General features: G+C 42.3%; 1 protein-coding gene across 1 annotated transcript in view; it reads left to right on the top strand.

The window, feature by feature from the left end:
• Positions 1-6,264, top strand: part of MRPL23 (mitochondrial ribosomal protein L23) — a 9,968-nt gene extending 3,704 nt beyond the window's left edge. The window contains exon 3 of the mRNA XM_008644271.2: positions 5,902-6,264. Within this exon, the coding sequence (XP_008642493.1) occupies positions 5,902-6,066 (165 nt within the window). The 3' untranslated portion in view covers positions 6,067-6,264. The remainder of the gene's footprint in view (positions 1-5,901) is intronic.
• Positions 6,265-12,736: the final 6,472 nt, after the last annotated feature.

Below are 12,736 nucleotides of genomic sequence, written 5' to 3'. Positions count from 1 at the left end.
ATTCCTGCTCTCTGGTCTCTTTTTTTTCCTATTGTTTTTGTGGTCTGTTAATTCCATTAACATTTAGGTTTCTTTATTCCTCCCCCTTTCTCTTTTTCCTTTTGTTTGTTGCTTTTCATCACTAGCTCTGATGTCTCACACAATGAGCTCCCAGCTCTGTGTTCACACCAACTTTAAACAGTGGGTGAAGCCAGAAACCCAGTGTCATTTCTGAATCTAAAGGGTTTGCCTTCGTTCTCATTCATGGTGTGATCAGGCCATTACAGGCCCCATGCAGTCCATTGTTAATATCTGCCTAATTTAGGAAAGTCTTTGCTAACCACTGTAAAATCCTTATTTTCATGAGAATTAGTTTGCATCTGCTGTGAGTCAGAGTAGCTGGGCTTTCCCACCATTTTTACCAGCTGTGTTTTCTCTCATTAATCCAGTTTCAAGTTAAAACTGCTTATGACTGGAAAAATATGGATGTGTTTTTGGAAGGTCTTGGGTTGATCTTTCTGTTGCCCACTAGGTGGAAGTATTGCTCTTTCCAGTGTGACTTGGTGGCGGCTGTGGTGCAGTTTACCTGAATGAAATTGAGTTTATTCTCATGACTGGTTATGTTTCCCTGCTTCATAAAGCATCACCCTATGTTTCCCTGTGCAACACACATACCCATTGACTTTCTGCAAGAGTCTCAAAGGAGGAAGGTATATGAAGTCATAGTCAACATGCCCTTAGGTGTCAGACTAGTGCCCCAGCTGTTCCACATGTAAGAATTGTTGTCCTTTCTTTTCCAAATACTATTTCTTGGAGATTCAGAGCTGTTTGCTTTATTCTCAGGCGGTAACTGGACAAATATGTGATGTGTCCAAGCATAATATTTTCACACTAAAAAAATACCTCAAATCATAGAAGGCTGTGGATCAACAATATCTTGCCATTCCAGAGCCTGCTTGCCTTTTTCCCCCCTTTTGGAATGTAGTGAGAAGGGTTTAAGTTAGAGACTTACGGCCCTGTGTATCAAATGCTACTTTTCTACACTGTTCTATTTTTAAAATTAAATCCAAGTTTTATATCTTTGCAAACTAGATAAAATAACTGTAATACAGCAGCATTTCTCCTTACTCCAATACCGCTATAATTATCATAACGAAAAGAAAAAAAAAGAAGAAAAGAAAGCCGGTGGGAAACTTTGCAGTTGCATTAACAGCAGGGAAATTAAAAAAAAACAACAACATCCCCTCCTTCTCCTCCTTCAGTGTTCTCACTGGTTTAGCTTAACAGGTGTTAGTACCCGTGGGAGCACAACTGTAGACAAGCCTCTGGATTCTAGACCTATTTTTAATTAAACCTGTTTTGAGAAATCTAGTGGAGATGGCTGTAAAAAGGAGTCTGACCTTGTCAGTGTTAGGACTAACACCTATTTAGCTGCTTGAATGATGGCACCGGTGGGAACATTTTTGCAAATGCTTTCTCCTCAACCCCCGTTTAGAGTATCCTGTACATGCACAGTAATTAACCTATTTGCACATCAGATGTGACAGCAGTTGTCTTTTGAATTCAAGGAAACTTGGATGATCCATATGCAGTGTTGTTCCTGAGAGGATTTTTGAAGTTGCTTTCTGTGCTGTTTTGCCATTTGTTTGCCATCAGATGTTACCACTGCAATAGCAGGAGAATTGTTCAAATGCACTGGATTATTAAACTTAGCTGCATTTGCTGCTACTGCTGGACTGAATCCCGTGCTTTTGGGAGTCCAGCATTTTTGTAGTTAGTGATACGATAAACATCACTTTTCTGCTAATTCTGAAGGACAGTAATAAGTGCTTCAGTTATCCAAATAACCAGAAGATCTCAGAGTTGTTTACAGGATCGGTGTTTGCTGCATCATTGCTGCACAGTAATATCTGTGCTGACCTTCCATTTCTAAACTTTTCAGGGGACGCAAAGGTCAGAGAAGTATAAGTGAATTTGTGCTGGATAATCCTCCCAGCAGTTTTCTGACATGAGGCTCAGCAGTGGAAAGGCCAGCACTTGACTTCATAGGCCTAATTATGGTCACTTAACCTCTCATTAAAATGAATGGAGGCAATTCGTACCACTCCATGTGATAACTCCTTAGACAGACTCAAAAGAACAAGGTGTGTTTTTACCCTTTCTAAAGATGAAGGCTTGAAATCTAAAGGGAAAAAAATGTTTGATGCTATGATCACTTTTTATTGTGAAGGATGTTATTAGCATTTAACAAATGAATCCTCATAAGGCCTTGTATGTAACTCACTTCTACATTCAGGTAATGCTGAATTGAGAATTAGAGTTGTGCAAGAGTAGAAGTTTAGTGGGTCCCGTTTCTGTTATCTGAGCACTGGACCACGCATCTCACTTGTGCATAACTTTAGAATTTGTAGGAAAAAGGGAGGTCTCTGGGAAGACCCCAAACTGAGAAGAGCAATGTGTAAAATCATCATGTGGCCTTTATTTTTTTAGGTGTTCGATGCCACCTCTCTGATTTGCTTTGTTTGGGGGTCTTTGATCTTTTCTTTTTAGAATTATAAGGCTTCACTTGAGAGTGAGGTGAGCACATTGTGGTAGAGCTTATCCTAACAAATTCCAGAGTATTAGGGGATCACTTCACATTGATGAAAAAGATCTTTTGCTGTCAGTGCACCACCCAGTTCCAAGACAGACTGAGTTATCTGAGCAAAATTACTTTTTTTCCAGTGTCTGTCTTTTTTACAGGATTTTCTTTTAGCACAGCTATGTTGAGTAGAAAAGCGGTGTTATCTTCTCCCCCTTTCTCTGTGCTTCTAAGGTAATTATGCTGGCAGAAGTCCTAAAGTAGAAGCAAGTTCTGGCCTTTTTAGAGGTTACTTCAGCTCATGAGAATTTCAGTAATTCAGCAATTAAAAGGATAAATAGCTTGCAAAAGGTAAATCGGTTAACAAATGCAAGGTTTTCAAGTAAGCCAGAATCTTCCTTTCCGGTTGGATATGCCAGCACTTCATGTTCTAGCAGTTTGTAAACCAGATAAACCCTGATGAACTTGGTAAAAATCGTTTGCTTTATTCCAATGAGGATTTCATTCTGAGGATGCATCTATCATATGGTTGTCAAATGGTTGCTGTATAGCAATAGGGAAAACTTTTGCAAAGAAAAAGTGTAAGAAAAAGCAGCACTGTGTAAAGGAGTGACAATCCCTCTGTCCCTTTGGTAGGCATTTTTTTGAGGAGTTGGCATATGAGCTTGAACCTCAGTAGCCTCTGGCATTGTGTGGAAGATGCACTGAGTGTAAATATGCCTGGACAGCCTAACAATCCTTTATGTAAGTTGATGCCTTTTGGTATTTTTTAAATTTTGAAATACCCAAGATACAGGCTTCTTCTGAAAACTAGCTACTGAGCATGCACAACAGCTATTTTTCATACAGTTTTCATCACTCCAGAGCCTTACAGTGCAGTATTACTGCAGAGTATTGTTACTTAAGATTTATCAACCTTCAGTTCTCAGGGTGTAATGTCTTGGCTGTTTCGAATCGTGTTTGGCTGCCAGCCAAAATCAGAATTTCTTCACAAAACAAGAGCTGGAAAGAGCCAACTTGTCTGTGCTGATTTGATTTATTAAAAGACTCCAGATACAGATTGACATTTTCAGCTCAATATTTGACTTTCACCAGCCTTGAAATGGGAACTGTGAGCACTTTGATAAACAGCTTAAAGGTTTGTCTGGTTTTGCTACAGCCTCTGTGTGTATCTTTTTTTGTTTTCTTCCCTCTTTTTAAAATAATAACTGTTTTGCAATGCTTAGCGAATTACCATGGATGTTGTTAGTATGCTTTAGGGACAGCTTTCCTTCATTCTCCAATAAGGGAAATGCATTGGTCCTGGAAGCATACCAGAATGAAAGTGCTGGATAACAAGAGCAGTCCCTTACTACACTGTTACCAGTATAAATAGTTCTCAGATTTTCAGTGGAGGTGGTGTGCCTACCATGTTAGCCCGAGTTGTTTTCTGACTTGTTTAACTAAAATGGCTTCCTCTCCAGGGCAGGCAGGTCTTTAGTATGGGCCCTGTCTGTTCTGTAGGTACCACAGGGCTGAGTGACCTGCCCACAGCACAGTTAAAACACAGCAATTTTTTGTAATACTACCAAATTCTTTTCCAAATGCTTCAGTGTGCTAAAATCCTGGGCAGCGCTTGGCCTCAAGGGTGCTTGTTGCTGATCCTGCTACAGGAAGAGGTTTAGTAGGCTGCAGCTTTGGGCTTGCTCAAGGACCCTGGTAAGGCCAGTTTCTTTCTGTGCCATGAAATGGGACTGTGCTTTAGCTGTCAAAGGACAGCTGTTAGAAGGATACCTGTTGGTAATTATAAGGTACAAAAGAGCTGAAACCCCAGAGTACACCAGTGGAAACGAAAACCTTGATATGTTCCAGTTGAGCTTATCCAGGCTAGAATCAAGGAAAAAGCAGTGTACACAGCAGCTCCCTTGTTGTTTTTGTAGTATGGTCAGGCTCTTAGGAAACCCCCAAGAAGTATGCGCTACAAAAACAACTGGAGCATTGCTGTGTAGAGTTGGTATTTTGTAGATTCCAGTCTGGATAATCTCATCTGGGATAAGTCATGCTTTTTTCTCTCCAAAGCATATGAGGTTTAGATTTTTTCACACCTGTTATTTGCCAGGTTGACTGTATATGATTAAATGAAACATAGCACACATTCAGCTGGGTCAGGGATGTGGTGATGGTTCTCTTGGATTTATTTATGTCATATTTCTGATCCCAAAATGCAGTGTAGGTAGTTATGTCAGGGAAGGCTCCTTTCATGTCCTTTGTGGAACCATTTCATAACTGAGCCTCTTGTTTGGTTATATTTACTGCATAAATTTAAAGACTGACTGATCTGAAAAAAGCCAAACCCACCTGTTTTCATCTGAAGCAGTTAAATGCTTTTCTTGAGATTTCTGTATGCAGAAAGCTGCCAAAGAAGTTAATGTATGGTAATGTTTGTAAGTGTTTTGGAGAGTAATTTCAGAGTTATGGGTGACCAGTTACAAGTTTTATTATGCAAGGTCCCATATAGAATGGAAGGGCTGATATTGTTGAGTTTAATGAAGCTCTGCTTAGAGCAAACGCCACTAAAAATAAGTAGGTAATGTTAATAGAATAGTACATTTCCACAGAAAAATGGTTTCCTGCTGTTAGATAAAAACCAGAGACCAAGCAAATGTTTATTTTCCAAGTGGGAGACGTAGATCTGATGATGATGTTTCACTAAAATGACTTGTCTGTTAGGCAGAATGACTGATGCAGATGTAATCACTTTAATCTCATTAGTGATATATTAGACAGATTGTTCCCACTGTAATTGTTTTACACCATAGTCTTTATGTCTGTTGATAAGAGACCTCTGATATCTGTTATTCTGTATTCCCACATTACACCCTACAATAACAGCTGCTAGGCTCTCTCTTATCCTTAGCTGAGATCTAAACAACTACAACCACTACTCATATCCTGAGTGTTAGCATAATGAATGCCTGCTCCACTGTGTATTCCCTGGTGCTGTTACTTTAACAAAATCCCTTATTTTGCTCATCTTGTTTTTACTGTATGACTCACACAACATCTCTGAGCTGGTTCAAAGTCTTTGAAGAGATGTCCATCTCCTGATCATTCATCTGTAAAAAAAACCAACATGTCAGTATCTTAAGTAGCACACAGAAGAGGAGAGGCTGAAAGTTAGCTTTTGAGGAGAAGGGATGTACATGTATCTTGGGGACATGGGTGGAAAGGGATTTTGGGAGGTCACGAGGTACCATTTTGCACTAGCTGGAAATTCAGGGTGGTCTTTCACTGTAAGTGTATGCATCATAGCTACTGCAGAAAGGCTGGAATGTCTCTCTGACCATTTGTTTTCTCTTTAGGGCCAAGGACAAACCTTTCAGTTTCCCAACCTCTTTCCAGAGAAAGAACAAGACCCAGAAACTCGCTCTTTGGATGACTTCAGGGATAAATATATGGAGAAAGAGAAGCAGAAGCAGGAAGGTGACCCCAGACGAGGTGGAGTCCCTGATTGGTTTGGACTTTGATGCAACAAGCCAGCTGCCTTCCTTTAGGCTCAGAGGGATTTTGATTAGCACAACTTGCACTCTTCCCTTCTCGTAATGACTGAATGTTTAGTCTTGTGCAGCCCTTGCTAGCATGTCTTTTTTCTGGCTGTTTGTGCTTGACTACAACAAAATGGCCCTGAAGAAATAAAAAGGTAAAATAAATCTAACTGCACCAGGTCTTTTCTGTGAACTTGGGGACTGTTTCTAAAATGTAGAATTCCTTGTTGTCATTTCTGACTATGAGAGTGTCATTATGTTTACCTTCTTCGTGCTGCTGCGGGTTGTTTTGAGTAGAAATAGGAGGGATTTGATTTCCTAGGATATGTGCAGTTTGTATGGACTAGAATGTATAAAGTCAAGATAGGTTAGTCAGAGGTGAACATGAAAGTGTAGACAACTGGGCTATAGGCTCAGGGTGTAGGGTGCCCTTATTGTCACTTACTGTCCTGCTTATCCTATTGCCTTCCTTGCAGTGACCCCTCCTTTCCTGGAGAAATGCACGTGGTCTTATTGTACTCTTGTAACAGTCATGTGGCATTTTGGGGACAGGGTTTATAGAACACATTTGTGACTGGGCACGTATGTGTTTGATCCCCTTAAGCATCAAGGAACAGACAAAGGTGGTGTGTGTCTCTGCTTGCTGTTGTGCAGTGCAGGTAGCTGCCTTCTGTGACCAGCCTGCTGTAGGAATGTTTACTGGCATGGTTGTGCTGGTATTCCTTCCCCTCTCCTCAGCTACCTTGCAGTGCTGGCAAGTGTCCTGTGTGGACACAGTTGTATTGGCATGGAAATGCTCCTGCCAGTGTAGCCTGTTTCGTGCTGAGGACTAATAAAAAGACTGTTTTTCTGGTGTAACTCCCTCTACTTCCAAGTTGCTGATGCCAGGGCACTGGTAGAACTTTTCTAGGCTGCCTGGGCTGCCACGTTCAGTGTTTTCATTTCTTGGCTCTGTGGCTGTTTCTCCTTGCTCTGATGAGGATATTTCCTCTTTTCCTTAGTCAAGTAATGTGCTCTGCTGTTGTGTCAGAAATAGTGGGGGAAAAGGAGGGCTGCGAAGGACTTCACAGATGGAGAAGGGTATTTTTGCAGGCTGTTTGCTACAACTCAGCACACTCAGGGTTAAATGTATCGCTAATGTTTCCCTGGCTTTTGAGTTCTGCCGCTTGGAGCAATTGGCAGGGTAGTGAATGAGCCCATGCCTTCAGTGCTTCTACCTGGGTGCACTCCTTTATTGTTCTGTGTCTGAACTTCTTGTTTGGACAGCTAGCAAGATGTTTACAAGGAAACAGCTGTTCTCCAGAGAGTCAATCCAAGTAGGATTTTACGTACCCCCTTCTGTTCATTAGTCACCTCTTTCTCCCTGCTACTTCCCTTGTGCACAACAGTCCACGTCCTTCTGTGGTTTGTTGTTTACACCCCCCTCTTTGTCCACTTTCCAAGGGGGATCGTGTATGATCTAAGTTAGCTGGTACTTTAACAGAGAGATGCTCTTAGAGAGGAGGGAGATAAGGGAGGATTTGCTACTCCCAGCCTGCCAGCAGAGTTACAATAGTAGATGTGGAAAAATACTGACTTCACTGAAAACAGTTCATATGTTTGGCGTATCTGCAAAGGCAACGTTTCCGGAGTTTTGTAGTGACATGTAAAACTCCAGGTTAAATCAGGAGCTGCCTGCAGTTTTAAAGTAGGGTGACTGAATTTGGGTGCAAGGGTCTCTGCTGTACACAGCCTCCTCCTCACCCCTCCTTTGTTTTAAAGGGGCTGTTTCTCAAACTCACAGGTAAGTATGGAGATGACCTATATTGCAACTTGGGCTTTGTTCCTTCAATATAATATTATGGAGTTTGGTATTTTTTCTTCACTTTCCTTTGTGGTTATCTCCAATGCAGGTAACTCCATCTTTTTCACCGTGGTTAAGATAGAAAGGGCTCACCTAGGGCTGCCATGTGTCTTCCTAACTCGTTGGTCAGCCTTGAGCAAGCAAACAGTCAGGTATGTTAGTTCTGGATGAATGAAGCAGCATTAGATGCGTTAGGTGTAACAGTAAAGATAGATTTAACCATCAACCTCTGCCTTCCCTGTTAATGGTCAGGACATGTTGGAGTTGCCAGCTTCTGTACTGATGTTGAGGACCCCAGATGAGTGAAATTTATTTGCAGTCCCAAATGTGCTCTAGGCTTAGTGAGTACCAAAAGCCCCTGTGTAGGTCTACCATGCATTGCTACTCTGTTTTCTCCATGGGCAACTAATTCCTAGCTCATGTTCAAGGCAGGTTTCTGTCTAGAGTGGCACAAAAGAGAGGAAACAGATACAAATACACCTGTATCTGTATGAAGTTGCTGTAACCAAATTCTGGCAGATACTCAAGCTGTGTAAGAGAGCAATTGTGTAATCATGTAGAAAGGTTTGAGTTGGAAGGGTCCTAAAAGATCACCTAGTTCCAAGCCACTGTTATTGGGTAGGGACTCATTCCTTGATGTTACCAGCTACCTCTAAAACAGTGTTCCTGTGAAGTTAAGGTAAGGTTAAAAAAAAAGAAAAGTCCAAGTCCCTGACTCAACATTATTTTGCTTTAATGCTCCCGATTGCCATGGAAGTGGGATTAAAAAGATCTCGAGTCTTTCCCAGTCCCTTGTTGAGCAGTGTTTCTGAGGAAGTGCTAGTGGTTAATATGATCTGGTGCTTCAGTGCTTCCCAAATCCCGTCTCCCAAGATGTACAGGTGGGCTAAAAGATAACAGAGATGATTCTTTAACATGAAAGCGCAGATTGTATCAGAGGTACCGGAAAGAAGTACAGCAAATGAGTTCTGAAACTAGGACAGGGACTCAGAGTTTTTTGTGAGTTTTGTTCAATGTACTGTGCTCCTTCCAGCACATCTTGATGTTTGTTTCGGGTGATGTAAAGGATCAGCAGCTCCTATGAAGTCACATCTAGCCCTGCTGTCAGAGGTGTTGAGCTGTCCTTGGCCATGTCAGGGGCCATACCTGTGGGCCAAGGATGTGAATATACACGTGAATAACTTCTCCAAGGACCAGAGTAATGACTTGGTTGAAGAGTGATGTTCACTGAGGTGCAGGAGGAGCCACGTCCTGCACTTGGCGTGCACAGCTCTGCAGCTGCTGCTTTCTCTGACGTACAGGGGAGATGTTGAACGCAGTTTCTTTCCTCTCTGAACGTGTGCAACCCCCCAAAGAGAGTGAAGTGCTGGAACAGCTGGCAGATGTGCGGTGGGATGCGCTGGCCGGGCTGGTGGAGAAAGGTATCTGGCTATGCTGAGTGAGTGCTATCCCAGCAATACCATCCAGCTATGATGAGCGCTGTCCCAGCAATACCAGGACCCTTCAGAGGGAACACACAATTGCTTCTGGTTTTTTTGAAACCAAAATGAATTGCAGAGACAGTGCAGAGGTGACTATCTAAGTGACTCCCCTAACATTACACCTTAGAAATGAGGTTTGTGTTGTAGGTAGGGCTCTGGTGGGTACTAGGGACAGGTTCCTGCAGATAACAAAATTACTGAGTCTTGTAACCATTTGTCATCACCTGAGCCTTACTATGTGACCTCAGAGGGTGCAGCACAGCTGGTAAGTGGTTAGACATAAAGCTGTGGTAGCTTTATCTTCTGTGTTACCCAGATTATAGAACCATAGAATCGTTTGCATTGGAAGGGACCTTTAAAAATCATCTAGTCCATCAGTCTTGCAATGAGCAGGGACGTCTTCAACTAAATCAGGTTGCTCAGAGCCCAGTCCAACCTGTCCTTGAATGTTTCTAGGAATGGGGTGTCTACCATCTCTCTGGGAAACCTGTCCCAGTGTTTTACTGTACATGTAAAAATCTGCTTCCTCATATCTAATCTACATTGACCCTCTTTTAGTTTCAAACTGTTATCCTTGGTCCTATTGCACCCGACCCTGCTAAAAAATCTGTCCCCATCTTTCTTATAGGCCCCCTTTCAGTACTGGAAGACTGCAATAAGGTCTCCACAGAGTCTTCTCCAGGCTGAACAACCCCAACTCTCTCAGCCATTCCTCACAGGAGAGGTGTTCCATCCTTCTAATCATCTTCATGCCCCAGCTCAGGACCTTGCACCTGGCTTGGCTGAATCTCACAAGGTTCCCATGGGCCCACTTCTTGATCTTGTCCAGGTCCCTCTGAATGGCATCCTGTCCCTCAGGTGTGTCAATGAATCTCTCAGCTTGGTTTTGTCTGCAAACTTGCCATGGGTGCACTTGGTCAGTTTATGTCACTGATGAAGATGCTGAACAGAACTGGTCCCAGTACAGACCCCCAAGGGACAGCACTGTGTTAAAGCTTAGGTGTGACCTGCACGTCCGGTGGCATCAGTTTTGCAGTCCTGGCCGTCATTCCCTGTTTGTCAGAGAAAAGAGAAAAGGCTAAATTACAGGAAAGAAGTGAGTACAACTTTGTGGTAGATTCCAGAAAAGGTGTGTGCTAATCCCTTTAACAAATATTCTTGTTCTGGGCAAAGGAAAGGTGAAGCACAGGGAGCATAGATGCCTGGCTGTCGTGGCTGAACATGCCTGAGAATGGGTAGTCCAGAGTTTCTGACACCTGCTCCCATACTGGCACCCCCAAATTATGCATCTGGTGACAGAAACATGTATTAAATGATTTGATCTACTCTTGACCCACTGCCATTAGCAGTGCTGAATGAATGAAGCAGTAGGAAAATTTGGTTTACTTTATCCAAAGTGGATTTGCTGTGGAAAATGTCTTCATGGCTGGGGAATTCCTGCTCCTTCCAGGTTATCCCAATGACATCAAAGTTGGGGTTTTTATTTCAGGAGAACTATTTTACTTATTTGAATTTTCGGGTTGTTGGACAGACTATTGCTTCTTCAGCCCCGGCGTGTTTGTGGAACGGCTCGCAGAGAGCGGTGAGGGTTGGGTAGAGGACGTCTGCTCAGTGCGTGCAACAGGGAAAGGTACACAAAGCAAGCACTATTTTTCCTGGGAGGACTGAAAGCTGTAAAACCGTTATCTTGACAATGCTGCTTTCTCCTGAGCTAGAGTTCAAGGATTGCTCAGAGTCCAATTTAAAGCAGTTGTCTGAGAATGCCTTTCCAGGGCGGTTTTTATGCCAAGGCTCGTAGGTACCATGGCTAAAAAGGAATATTGTGATAATCCCTTTTGACCTCCTGAATGACACACACCATAAAATTTCATGCTGTACTTTCTGTGCATAGGCCAGAAGCTTGTGGTTGAATGTTACCTGGAATAGATTTCAAGGCTTGAACTTGAAACATTCAAGTTTGAAACATGAAACATTGCAGGACCAAGTCATTTTCCTTGAATAAGCTGGGCCCAAATGGCATGAAAGTCACTAACATGTTGTCATTTGTCCTGTGAATTACACAAAGTAGTTGTAATGGGAAAAACTGAGCATAGCTGCTCAGGAATCATGTGTTTGTAGAAAAGAGAGGTAATTTCTGTAAATATTATTTTCTTTAAATGCAAAAGGTTTTAGACTAGATAAGATGACATAGTGGTTTGAGCCATTTCTTCTGAAGTGATTTATGACTGTTTAGACAGCATTTAGCTCTTTGTGTATAGTATGGCTTATCAAAGTGTGTGCTGCTGTTGCAGACACACCCAGCTTGCAGAATTTGGGAAATATATCACAGTCACTTATTCTGTGGCTTGGGAACACAGTAATCAGGGCCTGGTGTGAAACTAATTGCTTTTAATTACAAAACAGGACTAATTATCAGTCTCTTACAGCACTAATTATCGGTCCCTTAACCTTTCCTGCCTTCCGCTGTTAGAAAATGCTGCAAATAAAAAGTGATTAAGATTTTGGAGAATTTGCGCAGTGCAGAATTAGGTGGTGTATTTTCTTCTGTGGCGAGTGGGATGTGGGAGAGGTCACACATGGTGTTCTAGGCAGGTAGGTCTTGCTTGGGATCTGGCCCTTAGTGCTATCTGTGTTTCATTTTCCAAAGTTCTTGTTTTAGGAGTCAGACCAATGTCAGTGATTCAAGGCTTGGAAAACTTCCGTTCCTAAAAAAAGGCTTGGGAAACTCCCTCTGTTGATTTGTGATTTAGAAGTATTTTGATTCTTGTCTGTCTGTATGCACCTGGAAAAGAAAAATTTCTCAGAGGCAGAGCATAGTTTAGTGTAGCTAAACAACTGAAATGAGCAGACTAGAAAGGGAATGGCTGGGGGGTGGTCAGGTGTTATGCTCCTAAATGGAGGGAGAAGCCAGGGAGTTGTTCTGGATCATGTCTGTGTGGTGCATTTCTTGTGAGCCTGCACTGAAAACACAGAGCTGTTGAAGGTTTCTTAGGTCACGAAGAGAGCCTGCTGCAGATTGAGCTGTGCCAGCGCTTGCACACATGGCAAACCCAGTGTGTGGTGTCTCACAACAGCTGTCAAAGACTGGTCATCATACCCAGAGTCTCTAAACATCCTGTTTATCCTTGCAAGGAGGAACACTTGATTGAAAGATAAATACAAAAAAAAAACAAAAAACCAAAACCAAAACAAAATCCAACCCCAAAACTGGTGCTAGGATCAACATTTGCCCTTGGGCTAACAAACCTGAAAACAAAAGAAAATAAACATAGGATGGAGGCAAACACATTTCCACACAAGCCCAAATTCTAAAAGGGATTTAGGAGCT

Source organism: Corvus brachyrhynchos, unplaced genomic scaffold (assembly GCF_000691975.1).
Source record: "Corvus brachyrhynchos isolate BGI_N302 unplaced genomic scaffold, ASM69197v1 scaffold62, whole genome shotgun sequence".
NCBI lineage: Eukaryota > Metazoa > Chordata > Aves > Passeriformes > Corvidae > Corvus > Corvus brachyrhynchos.
Note: the sequence above shows the minus strand (reverse complement) of the source record. Positions and strands in the feature narration are given on the sequence as shown.